Source organism: Anopheles bellator, chromosome 2, assembly GCF_943735745.2.
Source record: "Anopheles bellator chromosome 2, idAnoBellAS_SP24_06.2, whole genome shotgun sequence".
Taxonomy (NCBI): domain Eukaryota; kingdom Metazoa; phylum Arthropoda; class Insecta; order Diptera; family Culicidae; genus Anopheles; species Anopheles bellator.
Genome location: NC_071286.1, coordinates 15,102,693 through 15,124,155, shown reverse-complemented (window position 1 = coordinate 15,124,155; position 21,463 = coordinate 15,102,693). Strand labels below are relative to the sequence as shown.

Genomic DNA, 21,463 nt, shown 5'->3' with positions numbered 1-21,463 from the left:
GAGCGCACGTCTAGACGCGCGTGGTGTAATTTACTTAAATTTGCAATCAAATATTATAATCGTAGTCATAAAAGTGCACAGTAAAAAGGAAGGCGCGCGCGGAAGCCGAAAACCCGTAGTAGCCAAACTGACCGACTGATCGCCTAGTTTCGTTCTCTCTCGCTCTCTCGCTCGCCCTGCGCACACGTGGCCAGGAAAGGACACGATCACAAATCTGAAAATAGTGATCTGATGTCAGGCGAGCGAGTTCGAGCACCTCCCGCCCAGAGGAAAGCCAACCACAACCGCCAAGTGTCACTTCGGTTGCTCTTGCCCAACGTTTTGTGGTCACTTTAATTACGTATCACTCGGAAAGGAAGGGTGCAGAACGGAGCGAGCGAGCGAGAGAGAGAGAGAGTGCAAGGATTTTTGTTTATATTTATCTCGCGCTCCTACGCGTCACGCGGTTTTTTGTCGTTCGTCGTCGTGTGTATTTCGGGGTGTGGACGAGGAAACTACCGAACAGCCGAACTCGTCCGTGACACACGCCCGACACCACACCACTGAAGTCCATTACGTAATTCGGGACCATCCCGGAATTGCCAGCAAGTGGCGAGAGCATCGAGCTGAGCGCGTTACTACCTCAATCATATACTTTAATTGGCTGACCATCCCAAAACGATCGTTATTAAATTAATGCCAACCGGCCGGGACGTCGTCTGCGGAGCATTAGCATGGGGCAGTAATAACGGGTGTACGACGTGACCGAGAGAGAGAGAGAGATACGAGATCGCTTGCCAGTGTGAGTGGGAATCGCTTGTCTCCGCAATCGGTCCATCCCGTCCCGTTGGTTGATACATCCCAGTGAACAATTTTGAGAGCCCGAGGCTGCCCCTCTGCCTGCGACGCGGCGGAGGAAGGCTGAGACGAGTGAGATCGAACGCCCCTCTGCCTGCGACGAGGCCGAGGAAGGGCGATCTCGCAGCGCACGAAGTGAGAATGAGACGCGTTCGTTGGTTGCCGGGGAAAGAACGGAAGGAATCCCCGTGAGTTTGAAATCGCCGTGAGTTTGCTGGTGGAAGACGAACGTTGGAGAGAAAGAAAAAGGAATAGAAATAACAGAGACAGCGAGATCGTGGCAAACTCCCGAAGTACCGAGGGTCCGACAGTCTCTCTTTAAGTTTTGGTGAATCGGTACGAAAACTCTGCCTCTGTTTTTTCTAAGTGCCAAGTGTAAAGTACCAAGTGCTTGTGCTTCTCTGTCGATCACGGGTGATCCTGATAGAAATAATCCAGGTAAGTTTATTGGACAGTATTCAGTGACAACCAAATAATGTTGAAATGTTTTCGCTTTGCTCGTTTCAGATGTCCAATCAGATGTCCAGATGGGATGCAAAGGATTCGATGCAATGCGTTTTACAACGAAGGCAGCTACGCACCAAATTGTGAACCGCTAGTGCAGAGTGAAGAGTGTATGCCAAAAAAGAGAGAGAAAATATATCGAAATGTACCGCCCAAATACGAACTGTTTCATTTTGGTTAGGGGGAATATGGGAGAAAGAAAACGAAAAAAGCGAGAGAACACACAGGTGAGAGACAGGGGGCCGCTCGGTGAGAGAATTCAAACCACTGCCCACTTCATAGATCAATCCACGGATCACTGCGATTTCACTATGGAAGCTCTTCGGGACAAAATATATGAGGCAGCCGTCCAGTAGTGGATGAGTAGTGGATGAGTAGTGGAAGCCTCCATACTGAGAAATCGAAAATTGTTCACTGGGATTGTTGTTGCTCGCGGAAGGTCAGTTGCGATGGTGGCGCCGATAGAACGAGGAACAATTCTCACGAACATCGGACGCAAAGATGAGCCAAAGTCCCTCACACAGCACCATACCAACACGCACAACATATTCTGCGTGTGACACACACAGATGCAGGGAAGGAATCTGTGATCGCGCCAGGGTAAACTGTGTTTGGCGCGCTCATAAAAATCGATCAAAACTTTGCAGACAGGAATACGCTTATAATTCCACTTTTTTAATTCGTCTAAATCTATGCCATTATGCTTAAAATAATCCCTACCCAATCCAATGCATCTATGTATACATTTGTTCCAATTTTCGAAACGCTCTGCGAAAGGTTCTTTTTAAGAATGGCCTTCAACACATTTCTCGTTTGAACTCCTACCTCAACCATAGATTTTAAAAGGTGTCCACGGAGCGGTCTCTTGAGTTTAGCGAATAGCAAAAAATAACACAAGGTGCTAAGTCAATCCAATTCGGTGGTTGTGGAACGAAATGATCTCGAAACGTTCACCTAAAATGTGATATTAGGTGTGCCAAATAGTTCTTGCGATTTTACAATAGATCTCACTACATGTCACCTTTTTTGTTTTATAAAATAAGTGTTTGACAGACCTTGTCATTACGCATCCAACGCACTATAGGTTTATTTGTTGAAGTGTACCCTTTTGTTGAAGTGTACCCTACAACACCCTTTGTTGAGCATCTGAAAATGTCTTTTTCTTTTCTCTTTTTCCTTGGTTCAGTATGAAAAAAACTGCTACCGAAAGACATCATATTTTAATGGATGTTTATGGTGAACATGCCCTTGCTGAGAATCCTAAACGCGAAAAGGCCTGCGTACAGCACGAACCAGGTCCATCCTAACCGAACCGAAATGTTCACTGTGCGACGGTTATGCTGTGCATATGGGTGGGATATGAAAGGTGTGGTGTACTATAAGCCTAACCTATTGAAAAGATTAATAGACAACTCTATCGACAGCAATAGACGCGTTTGAAGCAAGCTTTGGCAAAAAAAAGACCAGAATGGGATAAAAGACATTTTTAAGCTGATCAAGTTAAAAGCTCGAGGTCCCGGTCAAAACCTATTTCGAAAGCGTTGGATGGGAACTGTAACTCTACTCGGACTTGTTCCGTTACATGAGTAATGATTTGGCAGCACAGCGGTTCTCTTCTTATGAAAATACTGAAAAATTGATCTATAATTGGACCGCAAGGATTGATTGACACACCTAATACCAAAACCAAGAAATTTCAATCCACAAATCGGGTCGATTTTTGACGCACAGATGATGATCGTTCAATCGATCGACCGGAGCAAAATCGATCCCAACATAATCGATAGGATTTTGTGGAAACTTCAAAATAGAGATATGTAACAAAACCTATGAAATCTGTCAATAGAAAAAAACCTCATAAAATTGCAGCTTCTCGACTGGAATCCGACATCTTTAATCGTTTCCTTACCTTATTTAGATAATCTCCTTTCGATTAAATCAACGTGTGCATCTTCATTGTGCTGATTGCTCGCTAATCTTCATTATACAATATTTTCAATACAAATGCTTCATGGAATGTCTTCTGACAAAATGACAGTAAAAAGAAACCAAAACCAACCGTCAGGAGGATTTATTGTTAGTTTCATTGAAGTTTTCTAATCTACTTCTCGGCCCTATTTTGCATAAATCTTTTGCTCTCCACGAAACGGATAAATGATGCCGTAGGATTCGGCAATTCTCGGAGAATTGCTTCGGCCCGAGGATCGACTGTGACCGGCGCCGCAGGAGGATTACCGCCAATCACCGACCCACCACGACGGGATCATCCTTTGACACACGGAGAGAGCACGCGGTCACGCCATTTTATCTATTTTTATTCTCAACAACGACTGTCGCCCCACAGACCGGGTGGTTTGGCTGCGGGGCCCCACACGGCCACGAACTGCGTGCGTGCGTACCGATTGTTTCCGGGGCCGCGGTCGCCCAATTGTAGCGGCCCACTAAAACAGGGTGACTCACGAAGGGTTTGTTTTGTTTTTGATTCGCCGTTTTGATCTCCAAGTTCTTGCTCGGGCGGGCTCGGTTCTCGGCGCATTTCATGAACTCAATGAACCGATTCGACGGCACCCATCGAGCGGGTTGTTCACTTTCGCTTTTCGCCCATAAACCCAGTCCCCCGTTTTTCGACCGCGACTATGTATGCCGCGCTGCGCCACGCCATGACGGTGACCCAGCTGATAGAGGTGGCGCGCGGCGTCGCGTGAGGTGCTCTGTGTTTTGGTGCTCTCTGCGGCCGCAAGTACACATGCACTCGTCGCCCCACTCGAGAGACCTGACCTAGGGGGGCTCGTTCGCTCGCATTGGCAAGTCATTGGCGATGGCCATTTTGCAACCCGACGCAGACACATGACGCCAATTATAAGACGCAGTACACCGTACCACAGAGAGCGGCGACGAGTTTTGCGACAACTACTGACACCAGCGCGCGCGGAATGTGGGGTATGCTAATCTCCCGGGTCCGGGGTCCGTGCGGGCGCGCGCGCTCCTTCGACGCACGTAAATCACGTTGCAACGGCGCAACTGCAATCGCCGCCGCATGCACCTACCCAGACCTACCAGTCGCTGTGTTGCTTCGCTGGCAAGCATTTTGCGGTGTCGAGAATCTTGAATGAAGGCGCCCGAGACTCGGGACTACTGTTGCGTGTGCCACACGTCGAGAGCTGGGACTACGCTGAGCGATATTGCAATTAAATTTAATTACTGTGCCAATCTGATGCGCTTATCAGCCAAGCGGTAACGTGTGCATCGCCGCCAACATAACCGGATGATCCATTCTAATCGAGCGCTCCGGGCGTGTCGATAAATCACAAAAATATCCATAAAATAGGCATCAAAAATAAAGGGGGGGCCTCGTGGTTTGTATACATTAATTCTCTACATTAATTAGTGACCCTGAGCGTCCGGAAAATTTAGAACGCCCCACTCGCTCAACCCGGCGCCGAAGAACAGGTTTTTGGTTACGTTGGCCAGTTGGTGTTAATGGGCCAAGTCAAGTGTTGCGGAAGGAACGGATACGGAACCATAAAACGCGAAGCGAATTCCTGCCTGTCTGCCATCAAACCCTCGGCTCGGTGCGAGAACTGCCGGACTTAAAGCTCCACATTGCATAAACATATCTAACCTCTCCGTGTCCCGCCGGCGTGTTGATCGTATTTTAATCAATCGCCATCAACCCGACGCCGCTGCATCCTTCGTCCGTTCGTTCGCCGCGGCGGAAAGGTCATGGAAATTTCCTGTGATTCGTGTGTTCGGCTTTTGTTTCTCCCCCTCAGATTTGATGCCTTATCGGGGAAGGAACTGGAAGCGTCATCGAAGACATTCACCGGCGGCGAAGGAATTTGCATTCCAAATCCCCGGCCCACCGGTGGCACATCCTCCCCGGGCAGGCGGCGATCGACAGAAAGGGGCGCTCGAAGTCGAAACTTAGCCGCCACCGGATTTTCTCCAGAACTGGGCGCGCGCCTGCGAACCATATTCCGTTTGATGGCGGTGGTCGGTGAGCACTTCCTGGTTGGATGACTTGGTGTGTTCAAGTAACCTCACGGGGCTTCCGTCTTGGGGATCTCCATTTTTTGCCGAGCCGAGAATTTCGACGCCACGGACCGGTGATCCAACCGCCACCAGACGTTGTTTAGACGGTGGTCTAAAAAGGCCCAAAAAAAAGCCTCCCACTTCGAAGTCTGTAACCTGTCTGATGGCCGCCGCTGAGTGGGCTAGGAACTGACCACAGTTGATGGACGATCGCGTGGAGCGAGGCATATTAAATAGATACCCGATGATGCCGACCACCGGGCTATAAAACCAAAAGAACCGGATTCACCGCAGCGCCAGGTGGCGATAAGTCAGTCGGTCGTCGGGCGATCGAAACACACGCGCGTATGAAAAAAATTAAAATTAATGGCGGAACCAACCGAAAGAATCGGGGGTAGGGCAGGTGTGGGGAACAGCGCCATCCTCCCCCGCCCGGCGCACGAGTAATTCGGTAATTCAGTCAAACGGCGTAAGAATCCATCCATCCAGCGCGCGTCCTGAAGTGGCCGTCGCCGCCGTCGTCGCGAAGGTCAGATTCCGGCGGCCACTCGAAAACCAGTTTGGATTCGACGCTTTTTTCTTCGCCGCGCACTGATCGCGCCACGACGGATCACTCGCCGCGAGAGACAGAGACGGAGGCGGCGGCGGTGGCCCCAGAAGTGCAAAAAAGTCTCCCATCAGTCGGCCGCGGCCGCGATCTTGGCCGCGGCCGATCTCTTTCTCTGTCTGTGTGCGTGCGTGCGTGTTGATTAAAGTGGAAATAGAGAGCGCCGCGGACGCGGATCGCACCAACACCACGTGCGCCACGCTCATTCGACCTGCCCTTCGCGGCGCACACACTAACGCGAGCGCCGCGGCGAATGGCCAATTAAAAATGTAAACATTAAAGCCAACCAGGAACAGAACGACGACACCACTTGGCCATTGGGGAGGGATGCGCGCGCGTTAGAAGTCACAAGCCGCACGAGTGGCGCACGCGGCCCGGCCCGCAGCTCAGCCCGCGGCTTCTGATTCGGCGCCCGAGCCACGCACGCCACTGCTTGCGGCGCAGTTCCGCGCGCGGACAAACAACCACTCTTTCGACGGGATGACCAGGACTACGATAGTGAAATTCCAAGTCCTTCGGCGACGGAGAAGACCATCCCAAAAAAGGGGGGGGGACATCGGGAACTGGCGACTACTCCATGTTTGCTGTTACTCGGCGGAACCAATCGAGGAGAATATCGAAAGGAATGTCAACAGAAGTGTGATGGTGATCATCCGTTATAGAACTGTTCGCAGGGAATCAAATTACGCTGCGGTTCAATGGGGTGTTCAATAAGCTCGACATGTCATTTTTTACAATGCAATCAAGTATCGTGCAGGGATTGAATTTTCATTTTTTGAAGGTTTAAAAGCAAAAGAAATTTATGAACGAATGTTTTAAGGGTATAAGGACTCTTCGCGGTTAAACGTGATCGTACAATCCTTCAGGACGATCCTCGTCAAAGACGTCCAAAAAACAGTACCAACACCTGGAACCGTGGGAAAAATATCGGATATCGTATTGGAAAATCGTCGAGTGACTGAAAGAGATTTAGTGGAAGCCTTAGGCATCGCATTGGGCAGTGTAAGCAATATTTTGACGGAAGTATTGGGTTTCAGAAAGATCTGTGTTGCATTTGCTAACTATGGAACAAATTCGAATGCAACTTTCTCGGAAACAATTTTCGGCAACATTTAGAGCGTTATCGAAAGGATAATGAGGAATCATCGATTCCTCACTATGGATTAGGCTTGGGTCTATCACCATGATCCTGAATCAAAACAAGAGGCTAAGGAGTGATGTGAACCTGGTTCTTCGATTCCGAAACAAGTGCGCAGAAATCGCCCAGAAGAAGGTGTTAGCATCAATTTCAAATTCAAATTTGTGAAAAAAGATTCTGTTTGTAGAAGAAAAAAACCTGGGCCTTCAGCACAATGCACCGTGTGTCACAAGAGCATTTTAACAATGGATAAAATCCATGAATTAAAGTTAGATTTGTTGCAGCATTCACCAGATTTGGCCCCCAGCGACATCCATCTGGATCCAGACCCAAAACAACATGCGTGGCACGTCTTCTTCCTCAAATGATGAGGTCATAACAACTGAAGAAGCATAATTTGCAGCCCTTCCCGATTCTCACTTTAGAGATGGAATTCCCAAATTGGAATCTCGTCGGAACAAGTTTATTGCTTTTCGGGAAGAGCATACTGAATAAAAAAGTGTATTTCAAACCATAACATCGTGGTTTTCTTATCGAACTGCAAAACTTATCGAACAACCTGGTAAGCGACGACAGCGGCAATAACAGCATTCTGTTTTGCTAAAGCCAAGCCAAGTGTAGCATCATGAATTCCTTCCAAATGACCAAACTGTCAACAAAGAATACGTGTCCCATCACGTGATCACCACAAACTCGATCCATATCGTTCGGTCCAACCACCGAATACGATTGACCATTAGCACCATGTGTGACTTTTGACTATTCGCTAAACTCAACAGACCGGACCGTGGACACCGAGTCTATGGACGAGACAGAATCCGCCGCTGGGAAGAAATCGATCCGGAAGAAGACTTTACGATGAATTTGAAAAGAAATGGGAGCGGAATTCCCCGGGCACGAATGCCAAAATGGCCCGCCATTAGTGCCACAAAGTATCACTTTGGCGGGTAGGTCACGCGGTCGGTAGCGAATTAATGACGAATAAAATTGACTAAAAATTCGGCCTCGACTCGGAGGTCATTACGGAGGTGTTACCACGGCACCGGGCGAACGTATGTGTTAGTAACGGCAGAGAGACAAACAATCGAACGGCACTAACCGGTGGTGGCCAACTGCTGATTGCTGCACTTATTGCTGTCCAGCTCGGTTTCCGGTTCGACAAAGTTTTCCGGCCGCGGCAGCGGCCAGGTGTTGGAGCGGGCACGTGTCTGCGGCTCGAAACCCGTGTCCTGCAGCTCGGCCAGCGCGTCCATCGGGATGCCGTCGTTCGAAATGTTGTCGTACAGGCTGCCGCCGCCCCGCAGCGGTGACGCCGGCCAGCCGGCCCCACCACCGTACGGATCCATCGGGCAGGATCGGTGAGGATCGTTCGGCGCGCGACACTGCCCACTGATCTTTCTCCGGCACTCTCTCCCTCACACTCTCACCCCACGCACACCCACTGCACTACAGTCCTTCCTGATTTTCACTTGGGGGAACACGCACACACACTCTGCGCAGAATGTTGTCCTTCGCACGCGGCCTGACTCTGGTCGATCCGGTCAATCTGGTCCTTCTACATGCTCACGCACGTCGTCCACACTGACGCGGCCACGATTTAACTCAATTTCACACACGTTCGGAGTTCTCACTTCAAGCTGCTCTGCTGGAAATCGGAACGCATCGGAAGGTTATAAGAACTTTTCGAAAAGCGAGCGAACGAGAGAGAATAAGAGAGAGCTCTTAACACATTCGGCTTTGTTTTTGTTGGGCCACGCGATGCACGACGTGTCATAATCTGGCCACCACTGTAGTGGTGTGGTTGTCCGTGGGACCTTTCAATCGGTCGGAATCGGGAAAATCGGTCAATTCCGATAAGCGGAGCGATGTGAACGATACCAAGCAAAGGTTGCCAATAAAAAGTGCGTAATGGTGGCGCACATCGCGATGAGCGTGCCGCAGCGTGGCTGATAAAAACCAAAGTCTCGTCCTCGAGCGACTCCCCCTCTCTGTCTCTCGTTGACGCGCCGCAAGCTCCACTCCTTGTCCCACTCTCTCGCGTCAACTCAAGATGGGTGCGCGAAACGGTCAAATGCTCTAAATTTATACATTTTCAACTCGTTGATAAAGGCGCGTTGATCGCGCCACCGGACCGCACCGCACACACACCTACACACGCACACACGCACACACACGGGGGAGGGCCGCGCGCGCCCGAGTACTCCTGGGGCGCCTAGTTCAGGGGGAACGTGTGCGACCAAAGACCAACCGAAACCAGCACTGAAGCCCGGGGCGCGGCGGACCCGGCCCGATCCGCGGTCGGTCGGATAGCAGCGGAATTGATAATGGCCGCGCGCACGCACACCGCGAGCCGCGTGTCGCGCCAATACAGCGAGCCAAATGGACCCACACACCAAGGTCCCCGACCGAGTGTTTCGGGCCGACCATTTGAGAAGTGTTTGTGAGTGCGGATCTACAATGCCACAATGATCGAGTGTGGGATCATTCGATCAGCCACACGGAGACAAAATCCTGCGGGATCGAGTGATCGAAAAAGGAGGCCTCTCGGAATGTGTGTATCGCGAACTGGCCGCGTGTGTAGTGGCCACCACGCACGCACACACGCACGCTGATGTAGCCACCATATGGCGGGTGGTTTGCCCCAGCTTCCCGTCCGCCGCGCACACGCGGACGCACACTCACCACACCACGTGCGCGGCGCACGCGGAGAGTGTGCGAAACGCGACACATTCGCGGGGCTTCTCACGCGCGCGCGGCCACCACGCACACATCCGCGCGCGGCAATGATTTACTATCAGTGCGCGTTGCGCTGGTGCGGGCGGGCGTGCGGAGCCGTTGTGTAACGCGCGCGTAGTTTTGACCAACCTCCCGCCTGCGGGGAACCAGTCCAGGTACGCTCCCTATCCCTCTCTCGCCATCGAAGGCTCGATCTCCGGCTGTAATTTGTGACGAAGATGGGGCCCAAAAAAAAAAAACGATGGCAATAATTTGACAATTAGTGCCGCAACCGGCGGTACGGGAGCTGCGGCTACGGCGGACACACTTCGGAATTCGAGTTGGAAAATTTGAATTTCGACACGTGTCGACGCAGCTACCGCAACACGTGCCGGTGGGGAGGTTCAAGTGCGGCCACCACGGCGAAACCGATCATAAATCGGGAGGAAAACGCGTAATTCGAAGCAGAACCGTTTGAGCACCGGATCGAAGAAGTCGATTTATTGGCCCAGACGACCGTAAAGGCCGTACGCAGCAGACCGTCGGAGGCGGACGGGGCGGTATTGGTACGCCTTTCGCGCGCGCATTATCAGCAGCAATAGAGCGGGGCGCGCACAGCAGCAGCAGCACTACTATTATACGACCTGCCCCTCTATCACTCACTTTCTCTCTCGTTCTTCTGTCTCTCGATCGGTCGGTCTCGCTCCGCTGCGAGCACTTGAGATGCGGGATTGCGCCCTTGCCGCCGCCGCCGCCCGGTCGCGCATCATCCTCCTGCGCGGTCGGCTTTGCTCGTTTTCGTATTATTCTTACTTTTTGCACCCCCCGCCATCGGCGCCGTCGTGTCCCGAGTGCGCGGACCGCGCGCACACACAAGGAGACGAGGAAAATCTTGGCAGAATATTTTTCACACACCACCGCGCGCACACAATCGTGCGCCCTCCGTGCACGATCGCGCGATCATCATCATCATCATCGACGGCGGCGGCGTGAGCATCATCGGCGGGGTGTGGGGCGGTGTGGTAGCTCTTTTTCTGCAGTCGTGGCCGAAATTACCACCAATACCACCGCGGGCAGTGTCCGCGCCGTATAGTATCCCTAGAGAGAGAGAGACAGAGAGAGCGTGAGGGACGGCGGACGGGTTTCGGAGGGCTCCCTTTGCTCTGCCGCGCGCGCGCCCAGGGGGTTGCTTCCTACGGCAGCGCTTCGAAATTCTGATGCGCATAAAGCAGGTTGGGCTGGTCTGGGGGTGACTCTCCGTCGCTTCCTAGTTCCATCTCGTTCCAATCCGATCCGAGGACCAGCACTGCGCGCGCCTGTGTACGTGTGTTCGATGGATGAATGGGGCGATCCGATCCGGAGCCCTGTGACGAAAAGGATCGTAAGATCCTTTCAAGGTGAGCATCGCTACCGGACCTGATCCTGTCCACAGCCACCGCACACATACGCGCGCGCGCGCGCCTGTGTCGTTTCGCCCCGTGCCGCCGGTCAGATAATTATCAATTCCGTTTTTTTCCATCGACCCTGGGGACCTTGGGACGGAACGGGTTGGGTCGACGGTGGGGAGCACGCGTTCCAGCCGGCTCAGTGTGTATGTGGAACCGGCCCCATTATCACTACACGCTGACCCTGCTCCATGCCGGCCCCTCCCCGGCGCGTAGGGAAGTTTGTACAGCTTTTCGGCACACGTAGCCGTGCGCCTTGATCTTGCGCCCGGCGACGGATCACGTAAAGTGGAGCGCGCGAAAGGGCGCGCGCTCCGTCTCTCCGGGGAAAGCCGGCGGACCACGATCCGGCACCGATCACGCTCATCGAGCTCCGGTCGAGAGAGTGGAAAGCAAAACGCTGACCGATGACGGCATCGGTTTTTGCTGGGCGGTGAAAATCGTACGCACCGGTGGGTGGCGAAGGAAAGCCTGTTGGGAGCGCCTCGGCCACGGCGACACACCACCACCCGCCACGGTCTTCCTTCAAGGTTAGCGGCTGGCGGCCGCTAGCAGTTTTCTCGTTCCGTTCGCCATTTTTCCACCCATTTCTCATGTTCCTTCGTGGTGCCGGCGGCCATTTTATGCAATCGTTGCACTTGACGGGCACCGTGGTTTCCCGTGTCGCTGCACGTGCCCGGCCTCGCTGACCTCTCGTATGCCGACGTTCCGTGGCGTGGCTCACAACTGAAACGGAAGCGACGCACATACAGAGTTTCAGCGAGAGATCCTTTCTATCGCCCAAAGACCCCGACGGTGGAAGCTACGAGAAATCGCTCGATCGATCGTGGCTCGCCGCGCTCCACCCGGGTCTTCCCACCCTGGTGGTCCTCTTTCTCCGGAACGTGACGATGCAGGCGATGGAACGATAATTTATTCCATCGGCAAAAGTGGGCTGCCTTGGGCTCGCCCGAGATCCGGTCGCGATCCGACGTCCCGGCCGGAGTCCGATCGATCGTTCTGCTGCTACTGCTACTGGTGCCCCGTCGACCACCACGCTAATTACATGCCGAGGGACCGAAAACCCGTTCCCGCCGATCGACCGATTGGCGCGCACCTCTCCGGGGAAACCGGGTTGAGAAAGTAAAGGGAAAAGCTTGATGAACGGAAATCGAAACTCGGGGTGGGGCGAGCGATCCTTGTGAGTCGTTCTCGATCGCGCCGAGGGCGGGAAACCCCAAGTAGCGGATGGGTGACAAAATTCAAAACACCGAGTCCCGCGGAGTAAACAAAAACACATAATCACACTAACGCACACACGCGATGGGGCACATACGTCAGAGCGCGCACAAAGCAACGATAAGAGCTGTCAGTTGGAAGCTGCCGAACTCGTCGTCGCACGGAACTCACGGAATAAGCGTTTGGTTGAATCGTTGACGTTTTTGCTTCTTCTCTGGTTTTGCTTCAGCCCGACTGGCGACTAATCTGCGCCGCGAACCACGAATCTCGGTGTCCCGGGAACACGGCACACACGGAGCACCTGCTAGCTGTTGCTGCGTTCGAGCCGGATGTAAAAGTGCTACTGACGAACACTCGGCCACAGCAGCAGCAGCAGCTGCTGAATAGTTATTGGCCGCGACCGGGAGACACGAACACACTCGCACGGCGCACGCACTCCGCCAGCAGCCGGTTTCGTCGTGTAGCGGATTCGCTGTTACGCAAAAGCACCGCGCTCCGTGCGGAGCAGCTGGTCGGCCGACACCAACACCGACGCGGACGCGAACACGAATCGCCGCCGGAACGAGCTCGGTCACCGGCGAACGCGCCTTTCGGTGGTTCCTGGGCCCCCCGCGTTCAGCTGTTGCTGTGCCCCACCGACGTGTACGAGCCCGGTGCACGTGGGACAGAAATGCGGCCGAAACCCTCCGTCACAACGTGACAGGTCGGACGGGAAACTCTGTGGTTTGCCAAACCCGAAAAGGGCTACTGTATTGGTAGTGCCGGACAAAAAGCCGATACTTGACGCGCGGGCATCAGAGTTTGGTGGACATCTCACTATCAACAAAAATGGGAAGCAATAGAGCACTACTTTTCGCGCGCGATATTTGGTATGTACTTCGAAACGGCCCCAAAATTGATTCTTCTCCCGTTGTACATAGGTGGTGCGTGTCCCGCCAGTAGTAGTACTTCCCTCTTTTTTGTGCACCTTAAAAAAATGAATGGAAAGCCCGAATCCGCGGAGCGGGATCCTTTCTCGAACCGGCCACCGGAACGTTTTCTTTTGGCGAATGTATCACCTTCAGCAGCGTTGGAGAGGAATCGCCAAAAAGGAATGGACCAAGAACGAGTTTGCTGATGGCCGCCGAGAAGCAGGTTTTCGGATACGGCCCAGTGGGGCTTTGGGCGTTAAAAATAGGCCGAAATGATTACTACACGTGGTGTGAGCTCTGTGGTAAGTATCTGCTGGGTTGTAGTAAAAGCTGCGTTTCGCCAATGGCCAATTATAGTATTTTTAGTTCTCGCGAATTGGATGCCTTTTTCTGTTCCAGCAAAGTTTTAAAAAGCCGCCAAAACATTCACTTTACGCCGCGGGCTGGATGTGCTCCATGTGTTTCAACCACAATTCTGATTTGGGCACTGCGACTGGCTGAGATAGTTAAACTGGATGGCTGTTACCTGATGTTGAGATCAGACCGGTTGGCCAGTACCGGCGTGAAGGGAAGACATTTGCAAACTATCAGCTCGGCCGCCACCATTTATTGCCGATCAGCTGGTTTATTTACGGCCCCCCGCCGCGTTGCGCAACACGGTCGAGTGAGAAAAGTGACCGAAAGCCGAATTAATAGTACCATTCTCTTGCGATTGCCCCTGTCGGGAGCTTTCACAGTCTGTCTAGACACGGAAACGACCATCATCCAACAAAAAAGCGTTACAATGGTTGCCTTATATTGAACGGCAGCATTTGAATCGATCAAACGAACGTGCGTTAGTTCTTTAACTAAACGGCTTATTGGAGGTTGAGAAATATTGACCCCAAACAAACAGAATGACTATATTAAAACACATTATCAGCGACATAAAGACAAGGGATCATGCGGTCGCTCTTTTTCGGTCGGCTGCTATATTTAACCTTCCATCCCCAAAATTATAATGGACCCTCCGCAACGTATAGGGCACGCACGCCAAGGCCCTTGGCGCCCCTCCCGTCAAGTTAATCAACTATCCGTCTATCGGTCCAACCGTACGTTCGGATGGCAGCGTTTTGTATTCAAAATGGTCACTTCCTCCAATCTATTCCCAGCGTGCGCGTAAAATATGTTGGCGACCCGCTGCCGGCCCTGGGTGCCCTTCGCGCGAATCGATTCGGCAGCCAATCTGTCATATGGCGGCGGCGGCCGGGTGCCCTTCGCTTCGCAGGGCCCGCGGAAGTACACGCTTTGTCCCTGAGAGGTCACTGCGAGGTGATTGGGTGGTTTTCAAAAGGGTTTTTTTATGTCGCTCGCGCTAAGTCGTGCTCCATGGACGCTTCCCCGTTAAATGGTGGGCCCTTTTTGGACCGGAAAAGGTGGCTTGGTGGCATCCATATGGGACGCAGCAGTCGGGCCGCTTCTTACGGTGTCTCAAACGGAGATAATGCACGACAAACATGAGCCAGCTGCTGTTGACAGAGTCGGCTGAATTATCATTTCTATTGCTTACGCCCAGCGCGCGCTCCAGACACGGGGGCAATAACGGGCATAACCTGCACACCGGTGCCGTGACATTCGGCGGACTATCCTTCCCTGGAGTACTAGCTGCTGGCTGCAACAGGTAAACGAAACCCGAACCGAACTCGACCCGTTTGGTCTTCGGTCTTCAGTCTTCGGGGTTCGCCCGAAGATCCTCGGCAAACACAGGACCACCGTCCTTTCGCTGGTCGTCCGTGGCTTTCGAGCTTTCGTGCCACACTGGCAGCCGATTGGTTGGGTACTTCCGGTGGCTGCGCACCGGCCACCGCGCAACGCAACTATGTACGAGAGCGTGGCCACCGCGTATTCGCCGGAGGTGGACTTTGGGACGTGGCCCAGCATGTGGCACCGGCAGGTACAGCATATAAGGCCCCACCAGGCAGGCTTTCCGAACGGGGGGGCCTTCTCAGGGCGTAGCGTCCTGTGACAAGGACGGCAACGTTGGCGTTCCGGGGATGAGCAAGCACGAACCACTGTGCGCCAAACTTTCTTGGTTGGTGAAGCTTTTCGCTGTCTTTCTCACCAGTGGGTTCGGGTTTTTGGCCCTCCGCCTTACGGACGCACCGTCTCAACAAGTGCGAGGCCTACGAGCCCACGGCACACCACCAATGGAGCCCCGGCAAGGCATCGCAAGGCGTCCTTTTTCCACCATCGGCCAACCGATCTGCTTTCGGAGAGCTCGATTCTTTTCGCATAAAATTGCGCGAGGACAGAAGCAGAAAAAGGCTTCCTCACAATGCCGCGCGGAAAATTTCTTCGTGATTCCAGACGTTGGTGCGATTGTGGCGCCTCCATCGCGGCTACGGTATGCCTCTGGACGGGATGGTTCTCCAACTTGTGCCGCGAAATTTAATTTCCACTTATTAATTCTATTAACGAGAGCGGTGGCTGAAACTGTTCTTTGGTTGGGTAATTTGCGGTACATAGGCTGCCGGCGAAGGCGTGCTCCACTTCCGGCCTTTGCATAATGCTGGTCGGTACAAGCGATAGAAAAGTCTTATCACTACGCTCTGAGGGGCGTACTTTCCATGAGCTTTTTCTTCCGCGTACTTTTCTTGCGGGAATCTGATCAACGTGGAAATCTGCATGTACATAATTTTATCGTTTATCGATGGACCGTTTCTCATATCGATGGATCAAAGAAGGCTATACCACTTACCTTTGACATTCTAATGACTTTTAGTTACGCTTCCTTGTTCATGTGTTCATATTGAGGTGTTACATAATGATTGTTTTATACAAACATTTTTCACTAATGCCTAATTACCTTACTTTATTGCTTGCTTTTGTGTTGTTTTATGCGAAAACATCACACCCATTAGTTAACAGATTTCGCAGCAAAATTACAACATCACTTGCCAAAAGATTACTTAAATGTCCACGCTCTTTAGCAACTGCTTTCGTTCCGACTAGACACACATGTGGTACCTCAACTCTAACGCCGGGATGCGATGACAGTTTGCAAAATTATTTTCCCATAAATTACCCGTCTTCTCGAACCGGCGCCGGACATGGCAATGTCGACGCAGCGGAAGATACCTCCCGCAGAGAGCCAACGTAGCAGCGTATGGCTTTGGCTGTGGACATCGGATGAATCGTACGGTATCGGATCGGAATGATGGATGTAGTTTTCGGAAATGGGTGAAAAATGCTTCCGCAAATGAGGGACACAGGAGTTCTTCGTACCGGCGAGCGAAACTTTGCTCGCACTCGTCCAGCTTGTTCGTCTTCCGCTGGCCGTCGTAAGTTTTGTCTAACAGCATTCGCTTGGGTCAGACTTGCATTTGGCGAATTACAAAAGTTAAACGAAAAAGTAAAAAAAAAATCATGGAATCGTCCTAAAACTTTTGCAGCAGACACTAATGAAGAGTTTCAACTCGTTTGCTGGTTCCGCTTTGGCTTGATCTGTTTTGGAATGAGGCAAAATTGCCAGAGGAAGGTGGGGCACGGACGAGGCATGTGGAAAAGCTCCAGGCGAGCTCCTAGGGCCACAAAGTAGCTGTATTGGAAATTCGGAAAAGTAATAAATCTTGCATTTTTGTGTGCGGTGAATTTTTCGTACTCTTCGCAGAAGATTTGTGGCTTGGTCCCGGAACACGCTCAGACCACGGTGTGTGTTTAATCAGAATAAGTAGCCGAATTCGCTGACATCGAACGACGACTGTGGGCGAGAGCAATTTTTACCTTTCGGTCTGTGAAGTGGATTAATTTTGAGTGATTCTGTATGCAGAATCGCTTGGAAGAATGTTAGTTTTAGGATGATTCTTTTAGGGCACAATATATTCACAAACAGTTTTTGAGTTAGCAATGTAGTTCAACCAAATTTATTGCAAATTTATTCTTTGATACATGAAATAAGGACAGTCAATCAAAAGTGTGTATTTATTATACTTGTTTCAATCAATGTAATGTGATGTAATTTATTGTGATGTAATTTATTTTAAAACGAATTTCTAGCTGCAAATAAATTGAATTATTTCTATTTTATAGCCAACGGCCTGTTTGAAAGGAATTAACGGCTCAGAGCCCTAACCATGTCTCAAAATATCAATAACACCCTCTCGAAGCAAATCAAAGCAATTATTAAGAATGTTTGCGATGCAAATATAAGAATCAGAAGTCATTCTACAGTTTTTGAGGAGTTTACATGCAAAAAGAACGAAAAATTTCCTATGTTTTCTCAAACTCGCAAGAAGTTTGTTGTCCGTCAGGGTGACACTTGGAGCACGCGTCGCTGAGAATCGGAGCGCACGTCGTAAACGGTGCGGTGCCCGAGCGTCCATTACTTTTGACAGTCCGGTCCGGATCGCTTTCCGGAGCAGGATTTCGCGTGAATGATATGCCGTTGTTGCTGCCGCAAAAGTAAATGAAAAATCGGACCATTCGCGAGCTGCACCAAGCGACGTTGCTTTTTCGTTTTTCGTCTATTCTGTGCCCGTAACTGTTGGTGCATTTTCCGTTCGCGTGTGCATCATTTCCTGGTTTTAGTTGCACGAAACAGAAGGTAGGAATCCCGACCCGGCCCATCGTCATCAGATGGCTCATCTGTCGCCAGCATGACGGCGCGCCGCGCCCGCAGCAGGCGTTGACCGTGCTTAGCTTGCTCAATAAGATTAACGTGTTTTGCTCCACGGGTGTACCGGATGGTGGACGTGGAGCCGTGGACATGGTCGCTCCTCTCGCTTAGCGGTGCAATCGCTAGTTCATGCGTGACATCGGCACCCCCGGGAAATGTTTCCATGTGTGCGTGTGTGTGTGTTCCGGAAAAATTAATCATTGTTTGTTTTCTTTCGTGTCTCTTCGTGTCCCCATCGTCCGACGGGTCGCCGGCAGATGTCATCCGGAAGGCCGATCAAATGTGTTGTCGTTGGCGATGGCACGGTAGGCAAAACGTGTATGCTGATCAGTTACACGACCGACAGCTTTCCGGGCGAATATGTGCCCACGGTGTAAGATAAGACCCTCTCGGGGCCTCGGCTCCCGTCGGTGGTAATGGTTTGCTGTTTGTTTTACCTGTTCCTTGTTTTTTGGCCAACCACTTGTTCAGGTTCGACAACTACTCGGCGCCGATGGTGGTGGACGGTGTGCAAGTCTCGCTGGGACTGTGGGACACGGCCGGGCAGGAAGACTACGACCGATTACGGCCTCTATCCTATCCCCAGACCGACGTGTTTCTCATATGCTACAGCGTGGCGAGTCCATCGTCGTTCGAAAACGTTACTTCCAAATGGTACCCTGAGATCAAACATCACTGCCCCGACGCTCCCATCATCTTAGTCGGTAGGTGTCCACGGCGACGACCAACCGATGGCCACCGATATTTCATTCACCCATCTCCGCTCTCCGTAGGCACCAAAATCGATCTTCGAGAAGATCGCGAAACAATCAGCGTGCTGGCCGAGCAGGGTCTGTCGGCCTTGAAGCGGGAACAAGGCCAAAAGCTAGCGAATAAGATAAGAGCCGTAAAGTACATGGAGTGCTCGGCGCTAACCCAGCGAGGCCTAAAGCAGGTGTTCGACGAAGCGGTACGGGCCGTGCTCAGACCGGAACCCTTGAAACGACGTCAACGAAAGTGTGTTGTGATGTAGGAGGTGGATGTGTCTGGTTTGCCAGTGGCGGACCGTAGGGCCGGCCACCCGGGGCTGGGGTGACTATGCCGGGTGCCGGTACCGGCACAGCGAACGTGTTTAGAGCAAATATTGTACATAGATTTAGTGATGCGGGTTGAAGCAAAAAGCAATGGAAAATCAATAGGCCCCAGACGAGACGACGAAAGAATATCGAATGATGACGTGCGACGTGCAAAATCCTCGAAACGTTAAAAGAAAAACTAGTAACCTAACAGCAATCAAGTGAACCGGCAGATCGCGGATTCGTTAGGCTGGTTGAAACACCAAACATAAGTACGGCGATGCGACGAAGGCACGGAAGGAAGATGATGATGTACACAGAGAGATAGCCTGTGACGCTAGTTTTATACGGTTAGTGTGTTTTGGAATTGGGTTTTATTTTTGTTTTAACTTTTTCCAGAATGATCGTGTGCCATTACAACCGGAAACGTGCGGATGCGAATGAATCAATGCGAGCGCGATAACGTGCGCGATCGCGCGGGTGTTGAGGGACAAAAAGTAAACAGAAAGACTAGCGCGCAGCGAAGAAGAAAAGAGAAAATTAAAACCGGACCATTCAGCGATAAGCGCGATATGTGACGAAGCGCGAGCATTGAGATTGAGGCGCCCGCGCAGAGGCACATGAGAGGACAAAAACAAGTGACACACATGGGAAAATACCAATATGCGCGAGCGCTCGAGAGCACACAAAGGAACTAGCCAAAAATACCTCACTTTACGTATTGTTTTCCACCCCGTCAATTTTACCTTTCGGTGCGGAAACAGGAATCTTACTCGAACCTCTTTGAACCCGAATCAAAACGCTATTGCTTTTAAGCTAGAGGATGGTTGTTGGGCAGTTTTACGAGCAAAGTGCGCTTTCATTACGCTGCACCGCGGTGCGCTACGCAATAGTACTAACGCCTGTACACCGTACATCGAATCGGAACATCGGTTCCGACATTTCATATCTCACCTACGGTGGAGCTCCGTCGCCGCCGTACTCCATCTCACGTAAAGGAGTAAATCTCATTCCGCGTAACGCACCACAGCAATGGGCACCCAGCCGCTTGTCCGCGAACGCTGCCTCGAATGCTTACTGAGTGTGCGAAGAGTGTGCTACTGTGGCCGAGTGGTACAGAGGGAACCGGAAAAAGGGTCGTAGAGAGAGCCAAAGTGTTTTTTGTTTTAAGATTTTAACTTTTTTAGACTTAGTGTACGCGGTAGGGTTGCGAAAGATTTGTTTTGTGTCACTTCTAAACTATCATTTAACAAAACCCTTTTGAGTCGCACTCGGCCAATTGAGCTGAGGGGCTGAGTTTCATTAGTAGACTGCTTCCAGACGAAGATCAATGGTGGGCACGATCGTGTGCAACAACGAAGTGTGATGGGTGAGGGATCATCGTTCAGGAACCCAAAAAGAGGATCATAATCATCAAGAAGAGGAGACCCAGGTTGTAGGTTCTAGTCGCTAAGGGTCGCGAAACCCATCAAACCGCTCGATAGTAATCGAAAGCCAGGTTTGGCTTGGGATAGCATCCGCAAAAGTGTGTAATCACGACGAGTAGTGTAGCGTCAATTAAGTGATCGTAACAGAAGAAAGCTTCGGGAACACGCTTCCCACTCTCTCCTCATCGGCGGTGATCGTGGGTTTGATCGCCGCTAAACTGTCTACTTGTGGATGCGATTGCCCTGTAGTACGTTCAACTCGTCTGCCTGGAAGACTGCCATTGGGTTTTCTCTTGGTTTTAAACAAGAAACTTTATCTGTTCCCCAAGACACGATGTATTATGTTTAGCTTTGCTGATTTTGCGGCATCCTGTTCCGGGGTTTTCTGTTCTTCTATGTTCGGTTTTCACGTTTTCGAAAGAGGAGAGAGAGAGCGAGACAAACAAAGCGTACAATACGAAAGGTGATGCAGGGAGCGACAGCAGCAGCAGCAGCAACAGCAATGTTCACAAAAACGGCAGAGGCAGGACACGAGGGCACGCAAAAACATAACACGTGCTCGAGTAAAATCGTTTGTATTTTGATATTTATTTGCTTGATTATAGAATCACCGATTCAAACCATGACAAGGAGGAACAAATCGAAACGAAACGAAAAACAAAAAAAGAAACATACTAACATCTTGCATTGCTATAGAATAAAAACTAATCCTCGTGTTCTAGTTTCCTTTAATTTAGGTTCATCAATGGCCGCTGGGTGGGGCGAAAGAAACAGAGAAACCTACACTACAACACGTCTTCTTATCAGTTTAGTGTGCCGGTGCCGGGTAAGTGTCGGTCGGTGCGGTTAAACCCCGAGGATACTGCTATCCGCTAGCGTGGGTCTGCTGTTGCCCTACTCTATCCGATTGCTCTCCTACA

At 51.4% G+C, this 21,463-nt stretch overlaps 2 protein-coding genes across 2 annotated transcripts in view; one reads left to right on the top strand and one right to left on the bottom strand.

Annotated features, from left to right (window-relative positions):
* LOC131211713 (forkhead box protein O) overlaps positions 1-8,464 on the bottom strand; it is a 36,972-nt gene extending 28,508 nt beyond the window's left edge. The window contains exon 1 of the mRNA XM_058205295.1: positions 8,218-8,464. Coding sequence (XP_058061278.1) covers positions 8,218-8,464 — 247 coding nt within the window. The remainder of the gene's footprint in view (positions 1-8,217) is intronic.
* Positions 8,465-17,806: 9,342 nt separating this feature from the next.
* Positions 17,807-21,255, top strand: LOC131211680 (ras-related C3 botulinum toxin substrate 1). The gene is made up of 4 exons (XM_058205255.1): positions 17,807-17,989; positions 18,319-18,434; positions 18,533-18,765; positions 18,835-21,255. Exons 2-4 carry the CDS (start codon positions 18,319-18,321, stop codon positions 19,071-19,073), a joined length of 588 nt encoding a protein of 195 aa, XP_058061238.1. The 5' UTR covers positions 17,807-17,989; the 3' UTR covers positions 19,074-21,255.
* The last annotated feature ends 208 nt before the right edge of the window (positions 21,256-21,463 follow it).